General features: G+C 40.8%; 1 protein-coding gene across 1 annotated transcript in view; it reads right to left on the bottom strand.

The window, feature by feature from the left end:
• Window positions 1-6507: 6507 nt before the first annotated feature.
• The window catches only part of LOC311115755 (NLR family CARD domain-containing protein 3-like), a gene marked incomplete at its 3' end in the record, with an annotated part of 61132 nt that continues 41854 nt past the window's right edge, over window positions 6508-25785 (bottom strand). The window contains exons 3-8 of the mRNA XM_084190901.1: window positions 17307-17426; window positions 16386-16505; window positions 15449-15568; window positions 14539-14658; window positions 8478-8713; window positions 6508-8312 (exon numbers count right to left, since the gene is read on the bottom strand). Of these exons, the coding sequence (XP_084047027.1) occupies window positions 6508-8312; window positions 8478-8713; window positions 14539-14658; window positions 15449-15568; window positions 16386-16505; window positions 17307-17426 (2521 nt within the window). The remainder of the gene's footprint in view (window positions 8313-8477; window positions 8714-14538; window positions 14659-15448; window positions 15569-16385; window positions 16506-17306; window positions 17427-25785) is intronic.

Raw genomic sequence — 25785 nt, 5'->3', positions numbered from 1 at the left:
GAGGAGCCTCTTAAAGAAGAAGTTACAGGTCTGTGAGAGCTAGAAATATTGCTTCTTTGAAGGTGACCAAATACTTATTTTCCACCATAATTTGCAAATAAATTCATTAAAAATCCTACAATGTGATTTTCTGGAAAAAAAAATCTCAATTTGTCTGTCATAGTTAACGTGTACCTATGATGAAAATTACAGGCCTCTCTCATCTTTTTAAGTGGGAGAACTTGCACAATTGGTGGCTGACTAAATACTTTTTTTCCCCACTGTATCTGTTTCACCGTTTAGAAATGAAAGCACTTTATGTATCTAGTCCCCCCATTTGACGAAGTCAAACGTATTCTGACCATTTGACTTATAGTGTATTAAAGTAGTCAAAAGTTGAGTATTTGGTTGTGAACTCATTGGTTGTATTTGCAGTTTGTTTTGGGTTATGTTTTGCCCGATAGTAACTGAATGGTGGATGATGACTGGAGTAATCTTCTGTCTAAGTGAGTAGATAACATGTTTCTAAACACTACTAAATTAATCCTGATGATGCCATGATTAAGAAAAATTATGAATGAATCATGAATAATAATGAGTGAGAAAGTTACAGAGGCTACAACAAAACATGCTAACCTCTCACCATTACCAATAACAGAGGGGGTATGATCCTTGTTCCTCTGTAACTTTCTCATTCATCATCATTCACGATTCATTCATGATTATTCATAATCATGGTAGCATCCACATGAATGTAGAAGTGTTCAGAAACATCTTCTATTCTTACTGACAATACAAGTGAAGTGACTCCAAAATGACAGGACATTATTCACCATTCAGTTTCTATTGGGAAAAACACAACCAAGACAAACTGCAAATGCATTCAAAAGTTTGTAGATTCACAAGCTTGATGTAATCACTGCAGGCAAAGAATATTCAAAGACCAAACACTAAAACACTAAACATTGGACTAAATGAATTTGTCCAAATACTTATGACTTTTTCAAATGGGAGAACTAGAGAACTACATACATAAAGTACTTTCATTTCTAAACAGTAAAAAAGGTATGTATGAATACCCTCAAATAAAAAGTGACATTCTGTACTGTTGCCTAATATGAAACAATTTCAAATCCAAAATGCTGGAGCATAGCACCAAATGTAAAACTGTAAGCTTCACTGTCCAAACACATATGGTGTGGACTATGTGTGCCTGGTAAACACATGTGGATCTGGTGAACAGTTATCACTTGTTGACCAACTACAGGAATACTGACCTCAGAGTCTCCAGTTTACAGTGGGGATTCCCCAGGACAGCAGAGAGCAGCTTCACTCCTGAATCCTTCAGGTCATTGTTACTCAGATCCAGCTCTCTCAGGTGTGAGGGGTTTGACTTCAGAGCTGAGACCAGAGAAGCACAGCCTTCCTCTGTGACTAGACAGCGTGACAGCCTGCAAAGAGTCAAATCATATTAAAACCACACTGCTATTCTTTGGTGGTCAAAATAGTGGCAGTATATTTTTTTCAACATATTCAGATATATCAGTGTCCTGAAACCTGCCATATCTATTCATAAATTAATGTTTCATTATTAGAAATGACAAATTATCAAAGTATTGCATGTAGATAGAAAAATGTATAGTACAAATATTTGAGTAGACTGACCAGAGCAGTTTAAAAAGCAGTATCAGTCAAAAGACAGACAGTGGGGTATCATATTTAGATTGTATTGAGTATACAGTCCACACCATATCTATTTTGACAGTGAAGCTAACATTTTAAATGTGGCTCTATACTCCAGCATTTTGGATTTGAGATCAAATGTTTCATATGAGGTGACAGTATATAATGTCACCTTTTATTTGAGGGTATTTTAATACATATCTGTTTCACCGTTTAGAAATGAAAGCACTTTATGTATCTAGTCCCCCATTTGACGAAGTCAAACCTATTCTGACCATTTGACTAATAGTGTATTAACATAGTCAAAAGTTGAGTATTTGGTTGTAAACTCGTTGGTTGCATTTGCAGTTTGTTTTGGGTTATGTTTTGCCCAATAGTAACTGAATGGTGGATGATGACTGGAGTAATTTTCTGTCTAAGTGAGTAGATAACAGGTTTCTGTAGCTGTGCCACTAGAGATCCTGGTTCGAATCCAGGCTCTGTCGTAGCCGGCCGCGACCGGGAGACCCATGGGGCGGCGCACAATTGGCCCAGCGTCGTCCAGGGTAGGGGAGGGAATGGCCGGCAGGGATGTAGTTTGGATGGTAGAGCATGGCGTTTGCAATGCTAGGGTTGTGGGTTCGATTCCCACGGGGGGCCAGTATGAAAACATTTAATAAAAAATAATGTATGCACTCACTAACTGTAAGTCGCTCTGGATAAGAGCGTCTGCTAAATGACTAAAATGTAAATGTTTCTAAACACTACTAAATGAATCCTAATGATGCCATGATTAAGAAAAATCATGAATGAATCATGAATAATAATGAATGAGAAAGTTACAGAGGCTACAACAAAACATGCTAACCTCTCACCATTACCAATAACAGAGGGGGTATGATCCTTGTTCCTCTGTAACTTTCTCATTCATCATCATTCATGATTCATTCATGATTATTCATAATCATGGTAGCATCCACATGAATGTAGAAGTGTTCAGAAACATCTTCTATTCTTACAGACAATACAAGTGAAGTGACTCCAAAATGACAGGACATTATTCACCATTCAGTTTCTATTGGGAAAAACATCATCCAAAACACAACCAAGACAAACTGCAAATGTATTCAACAAGTTTGTAGAATCACAGGCTTGATGTAATCACTGCAGGCAAAGAATATTCAAAGACCAAACACTAAAACACTAAACATTGGACTAAATTAATTTGTCCAAATACTTATGACTTTTTCAAATGGGAGAACTACAATCATTAAATGCTTTCATTTCTAAACAGTAAAACAGGTATGTATGAATACCCTCAAATAAAAAGTGACATTCTGTACTGTTGCCTAATATGAAACAATTTCAAAATCCAAAATGATGGAGCATAGCACCAAATTTAAAACTGTAAACTTCACTTTCCAAACACATATGGTGTGGACTATGTGTGCCTGGTAAACACATGTGGATCTGGTGAACAGTTATCACTTGTTGACCAACTACAGGAATACTGACCTCAGAGTCTCCAGTTTACAGTGGGGATCCTCCAGTCCAGCAGAGAGCAGTCTGACTCCTGAGTCTCCTGGGTGATTGTAGCTCAGATCCAGCTCTCTCAGGTGTGAGGGGTTTGACTTCAGAGCTGAGATCAGAGAAGCACAGCCTTCCTCTGTGACTAGACAGCGTGACAGCCTGCAAAGAGTCAAATCATATTAAAATGACACTGCTATTCTTTGATACTGTGAACCATCAGATCCTCCTCTCCACCCTCTCCGAGATGGGCATCTCCGGCGCGGCTCACTCCTGGATTGCGTCCTACCTGACCGGTCGCTCCTACCAAGTGGCGTGGCGGGAAGCTGTCTCCGCACCACGTGCTCTCACCACTGGTGTCCCCCAGGGATCGGTTCTGGGCCCTCTCCTTTTCTCCCTATACACCAAGTCACTTGGCTCTGTCATATCCTCACATGGTCTCTCCTATCATTGCTACGCCGACGATACACAACTAATCTTCTCCTTTCCCCCTTCTGATAACCAGGTGGCGAATCGCATCTCTGCATGTCTGGCAGACATATCAGTATGGATGACGGATCACCACCTCAAGCTGAACCCTGGCAAGACGGAGCTGCTCTTCCTCCCGGGGAAGGACTGCCCGTTCCATGATCTCGCCATCACGGTTGACAACTCCGCTGTGTCCTCCTCCCAGAGTGCGAAGAGCCTAGGCGTGACCCTGGACAACACCCTGTCGTTCTCCGCCAACATCAAGGCGGTGACCCGCTCCTGCAGGTTCATGCTCTACAACATTCGGAGAGTGCGACCCTGCCTTACACAGGAAGCGGCGCAGGTCCTGGTCCAGGCACTTGTCATCTCCCGTCTGGACTACTGCAACTCGCTGTTGGCTGGGCTCCCTGCCTGTGCCATTAAACCCCTACAACTCATCCAGAATGCCGCAGCCCGTCTGGTGTTCAACCTTCCCAAGTTCTCTCACGTCACCCCCCTCCTCCGCACACTCCACTGGCTTCCAGTTGAAGCTCGCATCCGCTACAAGACCATGGTGCTTGCCTATGGAGCAGTGAGGGGAACGGCACCTCTGTACCTTCAGGCTCTGATCAGTCCCTACACCCAAACGAGGACATTGCGTTCATCCACCTCTGGCCTGCTGGCTCCCCTTCCTCTGCGGAAGCACAGCTCCCGCTCAGCCCAGTCAAAACTGTTCGCTGCTCTGGCACCCCAATGGTGGAACAAGCTCCCTCACGACGCCAGGACAGCGGAGTCACTCACCACCTTCCGGAGACATTTGAAACCCCACCTCTTTAAGGAATACCTGGGATAGGATAAAGTATTCCTTCTAACCCCCCCCCCCCCCCCCCAAATTGTAAAGTGGTTATCCCACTGGCTATAGGGTGAACGCACCAATTTGTGAGTCGCTCTGGCTAAGAGCGTCTGCTAAATGACGTTAATGTGCCCTTGAGCAAGGCACTTAACCCTAATTGCTCCTGTAAGTCGCTCTGGTTAAGAGCGTCTGCTAAATGACTAAAATGTAAATGTAAAATGTTTGGTGGTCAAAATAGTGGCAGTATATTTTTTTCAACATATTCAGATATATCAGTGTCCTGAAACCTGCCATATCTATTCATATATGAATGTTTCATTATTAGAAATGACAAATTATCAAAGTATTGCATGTAGATAGAAAAATGTATAGTACAAATATTTGAGTAGACTGACCAGAGCAGTTTAAAAAGCAGTATCAGTCAAAAGACAGACAGTGAGGTATCAGATTTAGATTGACTTTATGTATCTAGTCCCCATTTTTGAAGAAGTCAAAAGTATTCTGACCAATTCACTTATAGTGTATTAAAGTAGTCAAAAGTTTAGTATTTGGTCCCAAACTCGTTGGTTGCATTTGCAGTTTGTTTTGGTTGTGTTTTGAGTTATGTTTTGCCCAATAGTAACTGAATGATGGATGATGACTGGAGTAATTTTCTGTCTAAGTAAGTAGATAACATGTTTCTAAACACTACTAAATTAATCCTGATGATGACATGATTAAGAAAAATCATGAATGAATCATGAATAATGAGTGAGAAAGTTACAGAGGCTACAACAAAACATGCTAACCTCTCAGCATTACCAATAACAGAGGGGGTATGATCCTTGTTCCTCTGTAACTTTCTCATTCATCATCATTCACGATTCATTCATGATTATTCATAATCATGGTAGCATCCACATGAATGTAGAAGTGTTCAGAAACATCTTCTATTCTTACTGACAATACAAGTGAAGTGACTCCAAAATGACAGGACATTATTCACCATTCAGTTTCTATTAGGAAAAACATCATCCAAAACACAACCAAGAGAAACTGCAAATGCATTCAACAAGTTTGTAGAAACACAAGCTTGATGTAATCACTGCAGGTATGGGACCAAATACTAAACTTTGGACTAAATTAATTTGTCCAAATACTTATTACTTTTTCAAATGGGAGAACTACATACATTAAAGTGCTTTCATTTCTAAACAGTAAAACAGGTATGTATGAATACCCTCAAATAAAAGGTGACATTCTGTACTGTCGCCTAATATGAAACATTATATCTCAAATCCAAAATGCTGGAGCATAGCACCAAATGTAAAACTGTAAGCTTCACTGTCCAAACACATATGGTGTGGACTATGTGTGCCTGGTAAACACATGTGGATCTGGTGAACAGTTATCACTTGTTGACCAACTACAGGAATACTGACCTCAGAGTCTCCAGTTTACAGTGGGGATCCTCCAGTCCAGCAGAGAGCAGTCTGACTCCTGAGTCTCCTGGGTGATTGTTACTCAGATCCAGCTCTCTCAGGTGTGAGGGGTTTGACTTCAGAGCTGAGACCAGAGAAGCACAGCCTTCCTCTGTGACTAGACAGCCTGACAGCCTGCAAAGAGTCAAATCATATTAAAACCACACTGCTATTCTTTGGTGGTCAAAATAGTGGCAGTATATTTTTTCCAACACTTCACAGGATGTGTCTGTGAGTTTACAGCCAGTGAGTCAGTCAACAGAGTAAATACCATGAGGGACAGGTTGTATTAAAATGTTACATTTAGCTTCCCTGCTTACAGTTACCCCTGCACTAATAATGTGAACACTGTGTATAGATGTCTCAATGCTACAACTTTTCTGATCCGTTTGTATTACAGTTTGTTTAAGACTTTTCAGCTGATAGAAAGTTTAGTCAGCCAATGAAAATATTGTTGTTCTTATATACAGTAAAGTTTGGTCTGAGGGATAGTCACATGAGTACTTACAGAGCCAGTCAGCCAATAAAAATGCTGCTGTAACTACAATGTATTTTGCTGTGGGATATTTCCATCAATACTTACAGAGCTTTCCTGCAGCGCCTCACAGCTGGGAGCAGTCTCCTACGACCCTCCTCTGATGTCTTGTATACCTTCGGGTCAAACACATCCAGAACCTCCTCTGATATCTGTAGCATGTAGGCCAGTGCTGAACACTGAGAAAGTGTGAGTTTTTTGGATCTCTTCTCTGACCTCAAGTACGCTTGGATTTCCTCCTGTACTGAATGGTCTTTCATCTCTATCAGACAGTGGAAGAGATTGATGCACCTCTCAGGGGAGATGTTCTTCCTCTGCATCAGCTTAAGGGATCGGATTGTTTTCTGGACGCTGTCTGGACTGCTTTCTGTCTGTGTCACCAGACCTCGTAGGAGTTTCTGATTGGACTCCAGTGACATGCCATGAAGGAAGCGGACAAAGAGGTCCAGGTGTCCGTTCTTGCTCTCCAAGGCTTTATCCACGGTACTCTTCAGCAGCTCATGCAAGGTTAGCTCTTCAGATGCAGCTCTAGACTTTCTCTTGAGGAAGGGCTTCAGTGCATCCATGTTCTTGGTTGTGTAACAATGGTACATGTAGACAGCTGAGAGAAACTCCTGAATGCTCAGATGAACAAAGCAGTAGACCACTCTCTGAAATAACACAGACTCTTCTTTAAAGATTTGTGTGCACACTCCTGAGTACACTGAGGCTTCTTTGACATCAATGCCACACTCTTTCAGGTCTTCTTCATAGAACATGAGATTACCCTTCTCCAGATTTTCAAACGCCAGCTTCCCCAGCTTCAGAAGAATTTCCTTATCTGACTCCATGAGCTCCTGTTGATCCATCTTATCTCTTCCATGATACTTCTGGTTCTTCAGGCTGGTCTGAATGAGCAGGAAGTGTATTGACATCTCAGTCAGAGTCGTGGGCATCTCTCTCCTCTTGTCTGTACTCAACATGTCTTCAAGGACTATTGCAGAAATCCAACAGAACACTGGCATGTGGCACATGATGTGGAGGCTCCTTGATGTCTTTATGTGTGAGATGATTCTGCTGGCCAGGTCCTGATCACTGAATCTCTTCCTGAAGTACTCCTCCTTCTGTGGGTCATTGAACCCTCGTACCTCTGTCACCTGGTCAACACACTTAGGGGGGATCTGATTGGTTGCTGCTGGTCGGGAGGTTATCCATAGGAGAGCAGAGGGAAGCAGATTCCCCATGATGAGGTTTGTCAGCAGAACATCGACAGACGATGTCTGGGTGACATCAGACACCTTTTCATTGTGCTGGAAATCCAATGGAAGTCTGCTTTCATCCAAACCATCAAAGATGAACATAGCTTTACAGGCAGTGAGTTTCTTTGCATTGCCTATGTCTAGTTCTGGGTGGAAGCCATTTAAAAGTATGAGAAGACTGTACTGGAGATCTTTAATCAAGTTCAGCTCCCGGAAAGGAAGCACAAATATGATATCCACATCTTGGTTCGCCTTCCCTTCAGCCCAGTCTAGGATGAACTTCTGCACAGAGACTGTTTTTCCAATGCCAGCGATGCCCTTCGTCAGCACAGTTCTGATGCTTCTCTCTTGGCCTGGTAAGGGTTTAAAGATGTCATTGCAGTGGATTGCTGTGTCATGTGAGGTTGGTGTCCTGGATGCTGTCTCTAGCTGCCACACCTCATGTTCATTGTTAACCCCTTCACTCTCTCCCTCGGTGATGTAGAGCTCTGTGTAAATCCTGTTGAGGGGAGTTTGGTTCCCTGCTTTTTCCATGCCTTCTATCACACATTCATACCTCCTTTTCAGACTGTCTTTATGGTTTACTATAGCTCTCTGCAGGCTGTCATCCACTACAAGGGAAGAGGGAAAATGATGTGTATCAGAAACATTCATTGACAGGATGAAAAGTGGGCCTTCCACAACTACAGTAACTTCTATTATCTCATAATATTGTAGTTACCTACTGTAAATAATATTAAGGTATTGACTTGGCCCACGTGTGCAAGTGGTCTTACTGTTTTCAGAGCCTCGTGTTTTATTGGGTTGACTCAGGTGCTGTAGTACAGGACGTGTTCTGGATCTCTTTCTACACTGAGGACAGTCATAGTCTCCTGAAGGAGCAGGTTTCTCCCAGTATCTGGTGATGCACTGTCTGCAGAACCCGTGTCCACAGGTGATAGAGACTGGATCCCTCAGCACCTGCTGACACACTGCACACCTGGACTGATCCTCTAACAGAGTAGACCATCCACTACAGAGATAAAGGAGAGAGAGATTGTAGATGTTAATACTGTTCATAGACAGACAGCTGGGAACAGTATACTCTGCTCTCTGAGTGTGGTAGTAGCCTCTGGAATGGATAACATGTCCACAGTGGTATTACTAAACTATATGAACTCAGAAGGTTGTAGAAACATGTCCACAGTGGTATTACTAAACTAAATGAACTCAGAAGGTTGTAGAAACATGTCCACAGTGGTATTACTAAACTATATGAACTCAGGTTGTAGAAACATGTCCACAGTGGTATTACTAAACTATATGAACTCAGGTTGTAGAAACATGTCCACAGTGGTATTACTAAACTATATGAACTCAGAAGGTTGTAGAAACATGTCCACAGTGGTATTACTAAACTATATGAACTCAGAAGGTTGTAGAAACATGTCCACAGTGGTATTACTAAACAATATGAACTCAGAAGGTTGTAGAAACATGTCCACAGTGGTATTACTAAACTATATGAACTCAGAAGGTTGTAGAAACATGTCCACAGTGGTATTACTAAACTATATGAACTCAGAAGGTTGTAGAAACATGTCCACAGTGGTATTACTAAACTATATGAACTCAGAAGGTTGTAGAAACATGTCCACAGTGGTATTACTAAACTATATGAACTCAGAAGGTTGTAGAAACATGTCCACAGTGGTATTACTAAACTATATGAACTCAGAAGGTTGTAGAAACATGTCCACAATGGTATTACTAAACTATATGAACTCAGGTTGTAGAAACATGTCCACAGTGGTATTACTAAACTATATGAACTCAGAAGGTTGTAGAAACATGTCCACAGTGGTATTACTAAACTATATGAACTCAGAAGGTTGTAGAAACATGTCCACAGTGGTATTACTAAACTATATGAACTCAGAAGGTTGTAGAAACATGTCCACAGTGGTATTACTAAACTATATGAACTCAGAAGGTTGTAGAAACATGTCCACAGTGGTATTACTAAACTATATGAACTCAGAAGGTTGTAGAAACATGTCCACAGTGGTATTACTAAACTATATGAACTCAGAAGGTTGTAGAAACATGTCCACAGTGGTATTACTAAACTATATGAACTCAGAAGGTTGTAGAAACATGTCCACAGTGGTAATACTAAACTATATAAACTCAGAAGGTTGTAGAAACATGTCCACAGTGGTATTACTAAACTATATGGACTCAGAAGGTTGTAGAAACATGTCCACAGTGGTATTACTAAACAATATGAACTCAGAAGGTTGTAGAAACATGTCCACAGTGGTATTACTAAACTATATGAACTCAGAAGGTTGTAGAAACATGTCCACAGTGGTATTACTAAACTATATGAACTCAGAAGGTTGTAGAAACATGTCCACAGTGGTATTACTAAACTATATGAACTCAGAAGATTGTAGAAACATGTCCACAGTGGTATTACTAAACTATATGAACTCTGAAGGTTGTAGAAACATGTCCACAGTGGTATTACTAAACTATATGACCTCAGAAGGTTGTAGAAACATGTCCACAGTGGTATTACTAAACTATATGAACTCAGAAGGTTGTAGAAACATGTCCACAGTGGTATTACTAAACTATATGAACTCAAAAGGTTGTAGAAACATGTCCACAGTGGTATTACTAAACTATATGAACTCAGGTTGTAGAAATCTTCAAAAGTATAGAATGTACACACTAAGAAAAGAGGGTTCCGCAAGGGTTCTTTGGGAAGGGTGATGGTTCTATGTGGAACCATAATGACTCAAAGAACCCTTCAAGCCATTCAATGGTTCTTTGCCGTTCACATAAAGGGTTATTTGCGTTTTAGTGATAATTAAAAGGTAGGGGCGGTGGCTCATTAGAACATTTTGCGGAGTGGTTTGTTCAAAGCTCTTTTTGTGTAACAGTGAGTGAATGCCATTGATGTTTATCTAATGTGTTGTGTTATGCAATGACTGTTAATACACACAGTTATGTAGGACTATGGCCAGTGGCGGTGTCTTGTGAACGACTCACGTATGGCCTTGTGTCAATTGAGAACGGTTGACTAAGTCAGTGGTTCTCAATTCTCTCCTCAGTGACCTAGTGATGTTATGTTTCATACTGAAGCTCCAAGACATGTGTTGAAATCGCTAAGCAGCTAACTTCGAATCAATGTGCCGATGCATGTATCACTTTATCAGAAGTACGTCATCAATGATGTCCGAAGCTTCGTTTGATCACATGCTTTTTCAAACCGTGTGTTGCAAAATGCGAGATCCCACTGATTTCACCATGGTTCTGATGCTTTCTTCGATTAAGCTGCTTTCAAACACGGACCGCTACTGGATACCATACTTATACATTTAGTTAGGATTTTGTACAAATAATTTCACCTGACTGGTGTCTTAGCTGGTTAGAGTAGGGAACTATGGAACATTCCGGGACGTGGGAGTAGGAGTTCGAATCCCGTTGAAGAGACACTATTTAGAAAATAGTTTTGTGAAACCACACTTTCTGCACTGTTGTTCAAATAATTTGTTTTATTTAGTATAGTATAAGCTTCTCTCTTAAACATCCTCAATAATGCCATAGATTCCATTTTTGAAAAATAGTCCACTTGAAGGCAGAAAAATAAGCATGATGTAAAGATGTGAACTGACTGGAGGCTATTAAAGCCAACGACTTACCACCACAGAGTTATAAAATCAGTGGAGAAAAAAATACCTCTATCTGATAATCACACATTGCTATTTATTGCTGACCAGCAGATATCACTAATGTGCATTATGAATGAATAAAGAAGCTCAGAGCAATTAACCTAATTGACACAATTGGCTGGAAAGCCTCATTGCTTCAGGAAGCTTTGTTTCCCCGTCACTACGGTGACCTGCAGCAGTTTGAGAGCTAGCACATCTGATTCAACTGGTCACGGCAGGTAGCCTAGCATTAAGAGCATTGGGCCAGTAACTGAAAGGCAGGTAGCCTAGCGTTAAGAGCATTGGGCCAGTAACTGAAAGGCAGGTAGCCTAGCATTAAGAGCATTGGGCCAGTAACTGAAAGGCAGGTAGCCTAGCGTTAAGAGCCAGTAACTGAAAGGCAGGTAGCCTAGCATTAAGAGCATTGGGCCAGTAACTGAAAGGCAGGTAGCCTAGCGTTAAGAGCCAGTAACTGAAAGGCAGGTAGCCTAGCATTAAGAGCCAGTAACTGAAAGGCAGGTAGCCTAGCGTTAAGAGCCAGTAACTGAAAGGCAGGTAGCCTAGCGTTAAGAGCCAGTAACTGAAAGGCAGGTAGCCTAGCGTTAAGAGCCAGTAACTGAAAGGCAGGTAGCCTAGCATTAAGAGCCAGTAACTGAAAGGCAGGTAGCCTAGCGTTAAGAGCATTGGGCCAGTAACTGAAAGGCAGGTAGCCTAGCATTAAGAGCATTGGGCCAGTAACTGAAAGGCAGGTAGCCTAGCATTAAGAGCCAGTAACTGAAAGGCAGGTAGCCTAGCATTAAGAGCCAGTAACTGAAAGGCAGGTAGCCTAGCATTAAGAGCCAGTAACTGAAAGGCAGGTAGCCTAGCATTAAGAGCCAGTAACTGAAAGGCAGGTAGCCTAGCGTTAAGAGCATTGGGCCAGTAACTGAAAGGCAGGTAGCCTAGCATTAAGAGCCAGTAACTGAAAGGCAGGTAGCTTAGCATTAAGAGCCAGTAACTGAAATGTCGCTGGTTTGAATCCCCGAGCCGACTAGGTGAAAAATCTGCCAATGTGCCCTTGAGCAAGGCACTTCACCCTAATTGCCCTATGTTGCTCTGCATGAGAGCGTCTGCTAAACGGTTAAATATAACACCTATGGAATTTAACAATATAGTATGGCTAACCAGAATACAAAAAAAACCTGTAATGTAACATTTAGATGGAGAACTCCTTCCTTCTGTCACTACAGATTTAGATGGAGAACTCCTTCCTTCTGTCACTACAGATTTAGATGGAGAACTCCTTCCTTCTGTCACTACAGATTTAGATGGATAACTCCTTCCTTCTGTCACTACAGATTTAGATGGATAACTCCTTCCTTCTGTCACTACAGATTTAGATGGAGAACTCCTTCCTTCTGTCACTACAGATTTAGATGGATAACTCCTTCCTTCTGTCACTACAGATTTAGATGGAGAACTCCTTCCTTCTGTCACTACAGATTTAGATGGAGAACTCCTTCCTTCTGTCACTACAGATTTAGATGGATAACTCCTTCCTTCTGTCACTACAGATTTAGATGGAGAACTCCTTCCTTCTGTCACTACAGATTTAGATGGAGAACTCCTTCCTTCTGTCACTACAGATTTAGATGGAGAACTCCTTCCTTCTGTCACTACAGATTTAGATGGAGAACTCCTTCCTTCTGTCACTACAGATTTAGATGGAGAACTCCTTCCTTCTGTCACTACAGATTTAGATGGAGAACTCCTTCCTTCTGTCACTACAGATTTAGATGGAGAACTCCTTCCTTCTGTCACTACAGATTTAGATGGAGAACTCCTTCCTTCTGTCACTACAGATTTAGATGGAGAACTCCTTCCTTCTGTCACTACAGATTTAGATGGAGAACTCCTTCCTTCTGTCACTACAGATTTAGATGGAGAACTCCTTCCTTCTGTCACTACAGATTTGGGTAAAACAGCTTTTCATTTCTTTGCACCTCACTTATGGAACAATCTTCAAAATACCGTCCAGTTTGATGCATGGGTGCCTTTCGGTCAATTCAGATTGTTAGTAGAGGACCTCTTCACTGAGGAATGTGGTTGTTTTTTATCATGTTTTTTTTTTAATCATGTTTTTTTTTAATCATGTTTTTTTTTAATCATGGGTTTTTTATCATGGTGTTTTTTATCATGGGTTTTTTTATCATGGTGTTTTTTATCATGGTGTTTTTTATCATTGGTGTTTTTTGTATTTTTCTTTTTGTGTTTCCTGCCTTGATTGTAGCATCTGTCTCTCTAACTTGTATTGTGTGATTACTGTAATTCATTTTATTGTGTAATTGCTGTAATTACTTTTGTGTAATTGCTGTATTTCCTTGTATTGTGTAATTGCTGTAATTACTTGTAGTGTAATTGCTGTAATTACTTTTATTGTGTAATTGCTGTAATTACTTTTATTGTGTTCTTGCTTGGTCTTGTCATGCAGGTCTCCATTTAAAAAGACCTTGGTCTCAATCAGACTACCTTGCCTTAAATAAAGGTTAAAAGGTGCAATATGTAACTTTTTGGGTGACCCGACCAAATTCATATAGAAATGTAAGATCTGGCATTCAAAGCAGGTCTAGGAAGCGGTAGATCTGTTCTATGTGCGCTATTTCTTTGCTTCCCGGTCTTAAGTTTCGGTTTTGCGTCTTTTAATTTCGGTTTTGTACACCAGTTGAAAATACAATATTTTTGTTTATGGAAAATATATTTCATATCGGTTTTGATGATACAATGATTCTCTACACTATACTTGCTTGTTTTGTCACATAAACTGAAATAACGTGAACAATTAGAATTTTAGCAACCAGCAACTGGCAGAGCGATTTTTAAAAAACATATGATGTTTTGATTTAGAATCAAGGCGATTGGATTTGTCTCATTTCCACAAGAGCTACTGTATCTGTGTTATATCAATAAAAAAGGGGGGGGGGGGGAATAAATAAACCACCATGAAACAACATGTTAAAATATACACTGATTGGACAAAACACACAAAGCCCCCTCCTGCTTTACAGTATATACTCAGATACACAAAATACATCTGGTTTCAGATCTAGAAGATTCTCCTCTTCAATAGTAATATCATAAATTATGACCAGTAACTTACCTGGGGTCAAAGGTCACTGGTCCATCACTAAAATGTATAGGACGATCAATAGAGAAGTCACTCTTCATGGACAGATGACTGGGTACTGGAGAGACTGATCTCCGAATTTGGTTGGAGATTCTGAAAAACATAATAAATCACCATTAAACTACATTTTAAAATATATCAAAACTATATCTCAATAGGTAAAATACATTACATGAAGCAATAAAACATATGCCATTACATAAAGCAACAAACATACACTGAGTATACAAAACATTAAGAACACCTTCCTAATATTGAGTTGCACCTCCCCTCTCTTTTGCCCTCAGAACAGTCTCAACTCGTCGGGGCATGGACTCTACAAGGTGTCGAAAGCGTCCCACAGGGATGCTGGCCCATGTTGACGCCAATGCGTCCCACATTTGTGTCAAAATGGCTGGATGTCCTTTGGGTAGTGGACCATTCTTGATAAACACAGGAAACTTTTGAGCGTGAACAACCCAGCAGCGTTGCAGTTCTTGACAAAAACCTGTGTGCCTGGTACCTACTACAATACCCCGTTCAAAGGCATACCCTGTCCATTCACCCTCTGAATGGCACATTTACACAATCCATGTCTCATTTGTCTCCAGGCTTAAAAATCCTTCATTAACCTCTCTCCTCCCCTTCATCTACACTGATTGAAGTGGATTTAACAAGTGACATCAATAAGAGATCATATCTTTCACCTGGATTCACCTTATCAATCTATGTCATGGAAAAAGCAGGTGTTCATAATGTTTTGTACACTCAGTGTATTCAAATATATTACATAAACAACTAATTATAAGCAGATGCCTTATAGTATATACTCAGATACACAAAATACATCTGGTTTCAGATCTTGAAGATTCTCATCTTCAATAGTAATATGATACAATTTTACCTAGGGTCAAAGGTCACTGGTTCATCACTAAAATGTATAGGTTGATGCATAGAGAAGTCACTCTTCATGGACAGATGACTGGGTACTGGAGAGGCTGATCTCAGAGTTTGGTTGGAGATTCTGGAAAACATAATAAATCCCCATGAAACTACATTTTAAAATATATCAAAACTATATTTCAAAAGAAAAAATACATTACATGAAGCAATAAAATATATGCCATTACATAAAGCAACAAACATACACTGAGTATACAAAACATTAAGAACACCCTCCTAATATTGAGTTGCTGCCCCCCCCCCTCCCTTTTCACCCTCAGAACAGCATCAACTCGTCAAGGCATTGACTCTTCAAGGTGTCGAAAGCGTCCAACAGGGATGCTGGCCCATGTGGACTCCTATGATTCCCACAGTTGTGTCAAGTTGGCTGGATGTCCTTTGGGTGGTGGACCTTTCTTGAGACACACAGGAAACTTTTGAGCGTGAAAAACCCAGCAGCGTTGCAGTTCTTGACAAAAATCTGTGTGCCTGGTACCTACTACCATACCCCGTTCAAAGGCACTTAAATATTTTGTCTTGCCTATTCACCATCTGAATGGCACATTTACACAATCCATGTCTCAATTGTTTCAAGCCTTAAAAATCATTCATTAACCTCTCTCCTCCCCTTCATCTACACTGCTTGAAGTTGATTTAACAACTTACATAAATAAGAGATCGTATCTTTCACATGGATTCACCTCATCAATCTATGTCACAGAAAAAGCAGGTGTTCCTAATGTTTTGTACACTCAGAATATTAAAATATATTACATAAACAAATAATTATAAGCAGATGCTTTACAGTATATACTCAGATACACAAAATACATCTGGTTTCAGATCTAGAAGATTCTCCTCTTCAAGAGTAATATCATCAATTCTGACCAGTAACTTACCTAGGGTCAAAGGTCACTGGTCCATCACTAAAATGTATAGGTTGATGCATAGAGAAGTCACTCTTCATGGACAGATGACTGGGTACTGGAGAGACTGATCTCAGAGTTTGGTTGGAGATTCTGGAAAACATAATAAATCCCCATGAAACTACATTTTAAAATATTTCAAAACTATATTTCAATAGATAAAATACATTACATGAAGCAATAAAACATTCGCCATTACATAAAGCAAAAAACATACACTGAGTATACAAAACATTAAGAACACCCTCCTAATATTGAGTTGCACCTCCCCTCTCTTTTGCCCTCAGAACAGCCTCAACTCGTCGGGGCATGGACTCTACAAGGTGTCGAAAGCGTCCCACAGGGATGCTGGCCCATGTTGACTCCAATGCGTCCCACAGTTGTGTCAAAATGGCTGGATGTCCTTTGGGTAGTGGACCACTCTTGATACACACAGGAAACTTTTGAGCGTGAAAAACCCAGCAGCGTTGCAGTTCTTGACAAAAACCTGTGTGCCTGGTACCTACTACCATACCCCGTTCAAAGGCACTTAAATATTTTGTCTTGCCTATTCACCATCTGAATGGCACATTTACACAATCCATGTCTTAATTGTCTCAAGGCTTAAAAATCCTTCATTAACCTCTCTCCTCCCCTTCATCTACACTGCTTGAAGATGATTTAACAAGTTACATAAATAAGAGATCATATCTTTCACCTGGATTCACCTTATCAATCTATGTCATGGAAAAAGCAGGTGTTCATAATGTTTTGTACACTCAGTGTATTAAAATATATGACATAAACAACTAATTATAAGCAGATGCTTTACAGTATATACTCAGATACACAAAATACATCTGGTTTCAGATCTTGGAGATTCTCATCTTCAATAATAATATGATACATTTTTACCTAGGGTCAAAGGTCACTGGTCCATCACTAAAATGTATAGGTTGATGCATAGAGAAGTCACTCTTCATGGACAGATGACTGGGTACTGGAGAGACTGATCTCAGAGTTTGGTTGGAGATTCTGGAAAACATAATAAATCACCATGAAACTACATTTTAAAATATATCAAAACTATATTTCAATAGATAAAATACATTACATGAAGCAATAAAATATATGCCATTACATAAAGCAACAAACATACACTGAGTATACAAAACATTAAGAACACCTTCCTAATATTGTGTTGCACCTCCCCTCTCTTTTGCCCTCAGAACGGCCTCAACTCGTCGGTGCATGGACTCTACAACGTGTCGAAAGCGTCCCACAGGGATGCTGGCCCATGTTGACTCCAATGCGGCCCACAGATGTGTCAAAATGGCTGGATGTCCTTTGGGTAGTGGACCACTCTTGATACACACAGGAAACTTTTGAGCGTGAACAACCCAGCAGCGTTGCAGTTCTTGACAAAAACCTGTGTGCCTGGTACCTACTACCATACCCCGTTCAAAGACACTTAAATATTTTGTCTTGCCCATTCACCCTCTGAATGGCACACACACACAATATCCATGTCTCAATTGTCTCAAGGCTTAAAAATCCTTCATTAACCTGTCTCCTCCCCTTCATCTACACTGATTGAAGTTGATTTAACAAGTGACATCAATAAGAGATCATATCTTTCACCTGGATTCACCTGTCAATCTGTCATGGAAAAAGCAGGTGTTCATAATGTTTTGTACACTCAGTGTACATAAAGCATTAAAATATATGCCATTGCATAAAGCATTAAATTCTGTGACATTACACAAAGCATTTAAATATATGCCATTACATAAAGCAACAAACAAACAGTGTAAAAACATTAAGAACACCCTCCTAATATTGAGCCTCCTGATTCACTTCCTCATCTCAGTTCCACTTTAATCCTTAAGAGTCTATTCATGCACATCCTTTATAATATGTCCATATATAGTTATAATCTGTTCTAGGAACATCTACCCAAAATATTACACCTTCTTTATTACTTCACCAAACATACACTACATGATCAAAAGTATGTGGACACCTGCTGGTTCAACATCTCATTACACCTCCTGGTCCAACATCTCATTACACCTGCTGGTCCAACATCTCATTACACCTGCTGGTCCAACATCTCATTACACCTGCTGGTCCAACTTCTCATTACACCTCCTGGTCCAACATCTCATTACACCTCCTGGTCCAACATCTCATTCCAAAATCATGGCCATTAATATGGAGTTGGTTCCCCCTTTGCTACTATACCAGCCTCCACTCTTCTGGGAAGGATTTCCACTAGATGTTGGAACATTGTGCGGGGACTTGCTTCTATTCCGTGGTCCTCTGTAGCTCAACTGGTAGAGCACGGCGCTTGTAACGCCAAGGTAGTGGGTTCGATCCCCGGGACCACCCATACACAAAAATGTATGCACGCATGACTGTAAGTCGCTTTGGATAAAAGCGTCTGCTAAATGGCATATTATTATTATTATAAGATAATTAGTGAGGTCGGGCACTGATGTTGGGCGATTAGGCCTGGCTCGCAGTAGGCATTCCAAAGGTGTTCGATGGGGTTGAGGTCAGGGCTCTGTGCAGGCCAGTCAAGTTCTTCCAGTTCAAACCATTTCTGTATGGACCTTGCTTTGTGCACAGAATCGTCTAGAATGTCATTGTATGCGGTAGCGTTAAGATTTCCCTTCACTGGACCTAAGGGGCCTAGCCCGAACCACGAAAAACAGCCCCAGACCATTATTTCTCCTCCACCAAACTTTACAGTTGGCACTATGCATTAGGGCAGGTAGCGTTACCCTGGCATCCGCCAAACCCAGATTTGTCCGTCGGACTGCCAGATGGTGAAGCGTGATTCATCACTCCAGAGATCGTGTTTCCACTGCTCCAGAGTACAATGGCGGCGAGCTTGTTGGAAATGTTGCATCCTATGACCGTGCCACGTTGAAAGTCACTGAGCTCTTCAGTAAAGCCATTCTACTACTAATGTTTGTCTATGGAGATTGCATGGCGGTGTGCTCGATTTTATACACCTGTCAGCAACGGGTGCGACTGAAATAGCTGAATCCACTAATTTGATGGGGTGTCCACATACTTTTGTATATATAGTGTATGTGTAAAAATAAATACATATATACAGTACCAGTCAAAGGTTTGGACACAGCTACTCATTTAAGGGTTTTTCTTAATTTTTACTATTTTCTACATTGTAGAATAATAGTGATGACATCAAAACTATGAAATAACACACATGGAATCATGTAGTAACCAAAAAAGTATTAAACAAATCAAAAAATATTTTATATTTGAGATTCTTCAAAGTAGCCACCCTTTGCCTTGATGACAGCTTTGCACAATCTTGAGCAATTTCCAAACGCCTGAAGGTACCACGTTCATCTGTACAAACAATCGTACGCAAGTATAAACACCATGGGACCATGCAGCTGTCATACCGGTCAGGAAGGAGACGCGTCCTGTCTCCTAGAGATGAACGTACTTTGGTGCGAAAAGTGAAAATCAATCCCAGAACAACAGCAAAGGACTTTGTGAAGATGCTGGAGGAAACGCGTACAAAAGTATCTATATCCACAGTAAAACTAGTCCTATATCGACATAACCTGAAAGGCCGCTCAGCAAGGAAGAAGCCACTGCTCCAAAACCGCCATAAAAAAGCCAGACTACGGTTTGCATCTGCACATGGGGACGAAGATCATACTTTTTGGAGAAATGTCCTCTGATCTGATGAAACAAAAATTGAACTGTTTGGCCATAATGACCATCGTTATGTTTGGAGGAAAAAGGGTGTTGCTTGTAAGCCAAAGAACACCATCCCAACCGTGAAGCACAGGGGTGGCAGCATTATGCTGTTGGGGTGCTTTGCTGCAGGCGGGACTGGTGCACTTCACAAAATAGATGGCATCATGAGGAATGAAAATTATGTGGATATTTTGAAGCAACATCTCAAGACATCAGTCAGGAAGTTAAAGCTTGGTCACAAATGGGTCTTCCAAATGGACAATGACCCCAAGCATACTTCCAAAGTTGTGGCAAAATGGCTTAAGGACAACAAAGTCAAGGTATTGGAGTGGCCATCATAAAGCCCTGACCTCAATCCTATAGAAAATTTGTGGGAAGAACTGAAAAAGCGTGTGCGAGCAAGGAGGCCTACAAACCTGACTCAGTTACACCAGCTCTGTCAGGAGGAATGGGCCAAAATTCACCCAACTTATTGTGGGAAGCTTGTGGAAGGCTACCCGAAACGTTTGACCCAAGTGAAACAATTTAAAGGCAAAGCTACCAAATACTAATTGAGTGTATGTAAACTTTTGACCCACTGGGAATGTGATGAAAGACATTTCACATTCTTAAAATAAAGTGGTGATCCTAACTGACCCAAGACAGGGAATTCTTACTAGGATTAAATGTCAGGAATTGTGAAAAACTGAGTTTAAATGTATTTGGCTAAGGTGTATGTAAACTTCAGACCAACTGTAGATTGTAATATGTATTTTTCTGGCTTGTCTTCCCCAGTGATTTGACCCACGCACTCCTACTGCTTATTATGTCACTTGTTAAGCGCATTTCTACTCCTGAAACTATTCAGGCTTGCCATAACAAAGGGGTTGAATACTTACTGATTCAAGACATTTCAGCTTTTCATTTTTAATTACATTTGTAAAGACTTCGTAAAACATAATTCCATTTTGACATTATGGGGTATTGTGTGTAGGCCAGTGACCAAATAAATCTGAATTTTATGCATTTTAAATTCAGGCTTTAACATAACAAAATGTGGAAAAAGTCAAGGGGTGTGAATACTTTCTGAAGGCACTTTATACACCTAAAATCCGGCAAATTGAGAGCTCTCCACTAAAGTTTTACAAACAATAAAAACCTTGGCGCGCCCGAAAATATTATTAAAAAGTTTGGTCCTTGGACACAGAGGGGTTAAACACTAAAGTTACCGTCCATCTAGTGAAGAGAGGAGAACCGGACAGAGGGAGAGTAGGTAGCCAGCATCCGTCAACGAGAGAGGGAGAAGCCCTCCACGGTATTTAACAGGTGGAAGAAACAACCCGGGAGCTCCATCGGTCCACAAGAAATGCAGGCAGCCGGTGATGATGTAGTGGTAGCTAGGATAACTAGGATGCTGCTGGTAGAGTAGCTAGCTTAGCTAGCTGTACCGACTAGCTTGGCTAACTAGCAGGTCGTTCGTCTGTCCCTCGAGGATGATGACGAATCCGGTGAACCACACAATTAACCAAGACTAGCGACTAAAAAGGATCTGGCTACACTCATACTGTCACTGACCATTACGCAAAAAGCAAATTGAACAATAAACTTCGGTGTCTCAACACTGTAACGAACTCCGTCGTTATTCCCCAAGATCACCTCAGCCCACTCTGCGCGTAACTGGACAATATGCTTGGCGCCAAACCGTACGTGGACGCGGACAGTTCTGTACGGAGATGCGGACAGTTTCAGAACGCGGACATGAGCAGAGCCACAAAATAAACTAAAAGCAGTCTTTAAAGTCGGGTACATTAGTAATATTCTTTTTTTATTATGTCAAACATTTTTAAAAAAATCGTTTTTTAAAACAATATTTTGAGATCTGTACCCATATCCAAAAAGCGTCTCAGAGTAGAAAAATTGGTCCTCTCCCTCCCCAGACAGACTCATTTAATACTGGGTCGTTACAATATTTTGAGATCTGGGCCCATATCCAAAAAGCGTCTCAGAGTAGAAAATGTGTCGTATAAGTGCTGAGAATAAAGCCGTTTTAGTCCTACTCTTATGGGTATGAATTAAAGCTATGCATGAAGCCTCTTTATTCATAAGCGTCCCACCTAGTTGGCAGATATTTAGGACACCTCATGAGCTGTACTAACCAGTTAAGAGGTACCAGCAGGTGTCTTGATAATAGAAACATGCAGCGAGTCAGTGGTTCCTGTGCAACATGTAATTGCTTTGGAGCAGTGGCGACCTGTCATTCAGGGCAGAGCCCCACCTGTTTAGCAGATGCTCTTACCCAGAGCGATTTACAGTAAGTGCATTCATCTTAAGATAGCTAGGTGAGACAACCAGATAATACAGTCAAATATACAGGATACGAACATTCAATTTCAGCTAAACAATGGATATATAGCGTTTTGCAATAAAAATAATAATAATTATATACATCTAAAATCTATTAATTAAACATCTGAGAACAGTAATATTGAAGGTACCCATAAGCAACCATTTCTGATTAAAAAACTCATGTGAAAAATTGTGGAAATAGCATTTAGGAAATAAACTCTTAATAATTCTTAAACAAAATTGTCATCTCACCTCTTAGCTTTGGTGTCATGTTCCCCAGAGAGACTCATTTTAGAGGCAGGGACCCCCTCCTCTCTCTCCCCAGAGATACTCATTTTAGAGGCAGGGTCCCCCTCCTCTCTCTCCCCAGAGAGACTCATTTTAGACCACTGACCCCTAAACAGAGATCCAACATGTTGGTTGTAGTTAACACAGTAATTCTTGAATGTGAATTGTTATCATTTATTAATTATCTCTTACAAAACATTTACTAACAGACATATTGAAACAGTCAGGCTATCTAATGCAATCAGATGAACATCTGGTTGTGACATCTCTTCTCCATGGTAACTGTCAATAATAATAATAAGTCACTGTTTGTTAAGGTAGTTATAGACAGTGCAGCAACACAAGGCCATGTCTCACACTTATTTGTATTCATTAAAAGTTGCCATTTATTATCTTTGAATCTGTTATTTTCTAAACGTGGTTTAAATGAGGTTTTTTGCAACAATTAAGAGATTTTATATTATTTAAAGTAGGCTAGGTTATAATGTATAACAGTTAATTTTTTTTGTGTAAAGCAGATCAAGGTCTATACCTCAGCAAGTGGCGACCCGTCATTCAGGGCAGGTGGCCTTTCCTGTTTTGCATGTTATTGTGGCATTAATACATGTCACATATCAGTTTGCTAACAATGTAAAAAATATATACACTACCGGTCAAAAGTTTTAGAACACATACTCATTCAAGCGTTTGTCTTTATATTTACTATTTTCTACATTGTAGAATAATAGTGAAGACATCAAAACTATGAAATAACACATATGGTATCATGTAATAACAAAAAAAGTGTTAAACAGAAGGTCATTGGTCACAGATAAAATGACGTCAAATCACATTATATCTACAGTAGCTTTGATTGGACTGATCATGTCAACATCATACTTTCAAAATCTTAGCCACTCTGCTGTTGGGACTCTGCTGTCGGGACTCTGCTGTCGGGACTCAGCTGTCGGGACTCAGCTGTCGGGACTCAGCTGTTGGGACTCTGCTGTTGGGACTCTGCTGTCGGGACTCTGCTGTCGGGACTCTGCTGTCGGGACTCTGCTGTCGGGACTCTGCTGTTGGGACTCTGCTGTTGGGACTCTGCTGTTGGGACTCTGCTGTTGGGACTCTGCTGTCGGGACTCTGCTGTCGGGACTCTGCTGTTGGGATTCTGCTGTCGGGACTCTGCTGTCGGGACTCTGCTGTCGGGACTCTGCTGTCGGGACTCTGCTGTTGGGACTCTGCTGTTGGGACTCTGCTTTATGTAGGCCCTAACAGTTTGTGGCCACCGTTTCTCACCGTTATAGTGCAATGAATGTATTGTTTAGTGTTGTGTTGTGGAGTGGCTTTGCTGGCATGCATCCCCCTTTATTTATGTTTTGCCCCACCAAGATTGACATGCTAAAATCACCACTGACCTCAGCTATAGCCTAGATGACCAGCCTAAACCTGTTCAGATCAGTTCCCATAACGTTATAGACCTAACAGTAGCAGGACAGAGCTTGTAGCCTAGGCATGGTATTTTACACACCATTTCAAACGGAGACCATCAGGTTGGTCAGCATGATAAGTGATCATAGCTCAAACCTACTCTGACTATTGAATGTCTGACGTCGACCTAACCTTATAATAGTTTGTAGTTTAGCCTTACCAGGGTCTGCCCGTCTTTCCTACATATCAACACATTCATCCGACTTCTAATGTTACCGAGAAATACGTGCCACAGTTTCAACAGCCATTGTGTAACTGCGTAGGCTACACACTTACTTTCACGTTCATATGAGGAAATCACATAACTTCTTACAGTCGCTGGTGCAGCCGCCTGTTCTCTTGCAGATGAAGTAGCTTTTATAGGCGACTCATTCAACCAGCCTAAACAACAGTAAATAATGTAAACATAATATAAGATGTCAAATGGTCAAAAGTCAATCCTGATATAGCCATGTACATCAAAGAGAGGTGTATTGCTACAGATGTAGGATCTTAATTTTAGCCAGTTTGCTACAGCAGGAAAATAATCCTGCAGCAACAGGACATTTGAATTATTATGTGGATTATAATGAATGATACATTTTATAATAGAAAAGTGCAATTGATCATCTTCAGAAACCTTTTTTAAAGGTTAAATACACTCAAATACACTACAAGTTTTAGTTATCCTGCAACAGGGTGATCAAATTAAGATCCTACATCTGTACAGAGATTATGTTTTTATCTAAACCAAGGCAGTTTGCATTATTAGTAATGACGTTGCAACTGTCAGCTGCTGTAAACCTATGTGATTGGATGTTATAGACCCCCATCTGAACAGTTTCTTTCCACATGCTGTAGCCCTCACCAACTGGCCATCTGGCCCATAGAGACTAAAGGACTATACACTCTATGCTGCTCACCACATCAAGCCATCTCTGAACTGTACACTACCATCTGGTCCATATAGACTAAAGGACTATACACTCTACGCTGCACACCACATCAAGCCATCTCTGAACTGTACACTACCATCTGGCCCATAGAGACTAAAGGACTATACACTCTACGCTGCACACCACATCAAGCCATCTCTGAACTGTACACTACCATCTGGCCCATAGAGACTAAAGGACTATACACTCTACGCTGCACACCACATCAAGCCATCTCTGAACTGTACACTACCATCTGGCCCATAGAGACTAAAGGACTATACACTCTATGCTGCTCACCACATCAAGCCATCTCTGAACTGTACACTACCATCTGGCCCATAGAGACTAAAGGACTATACACTCTACGCTGCACACCACATCAAGCCATCTCTGAACTGTACACTACCATCTGGTCCATAGAGACTAAAGGACTATACACTCTATGCTGCTCACCACATCAAGCCATCTCTGAACTGTACACTACCATCTGGCCCATAGAGACTAAAGGACTATACACTCTATGCTGCTCACCACATCAAGCCATCTCTGAACTGTACACTACCATCTGGCCCATAGAGACTAAAGGACTATACACTCTACGCTGCTCACCACATCAAGCCATCTCTGAACTGTACACTAAATAACTGAAC

The sequence above is a fragment of the Coregonus lavaretus genome, assembly GCF_964263955.1.
Source record: "Coregonus lavaretus genome assembly, contig: HAP1_SCAFFOLD_397, whole genome shotgun sequence".
NCBI classification, from domain to species: domain Eukaryota; kingdom Metazoa; phylum Chordata; class Actinopteri; order Salmoniformes; family Salmonidae; genus Coregonus; species Coregonus lavaretus.
This window is presented reverse-complemented; position numbering and strand designations above follow the sequence as displayed.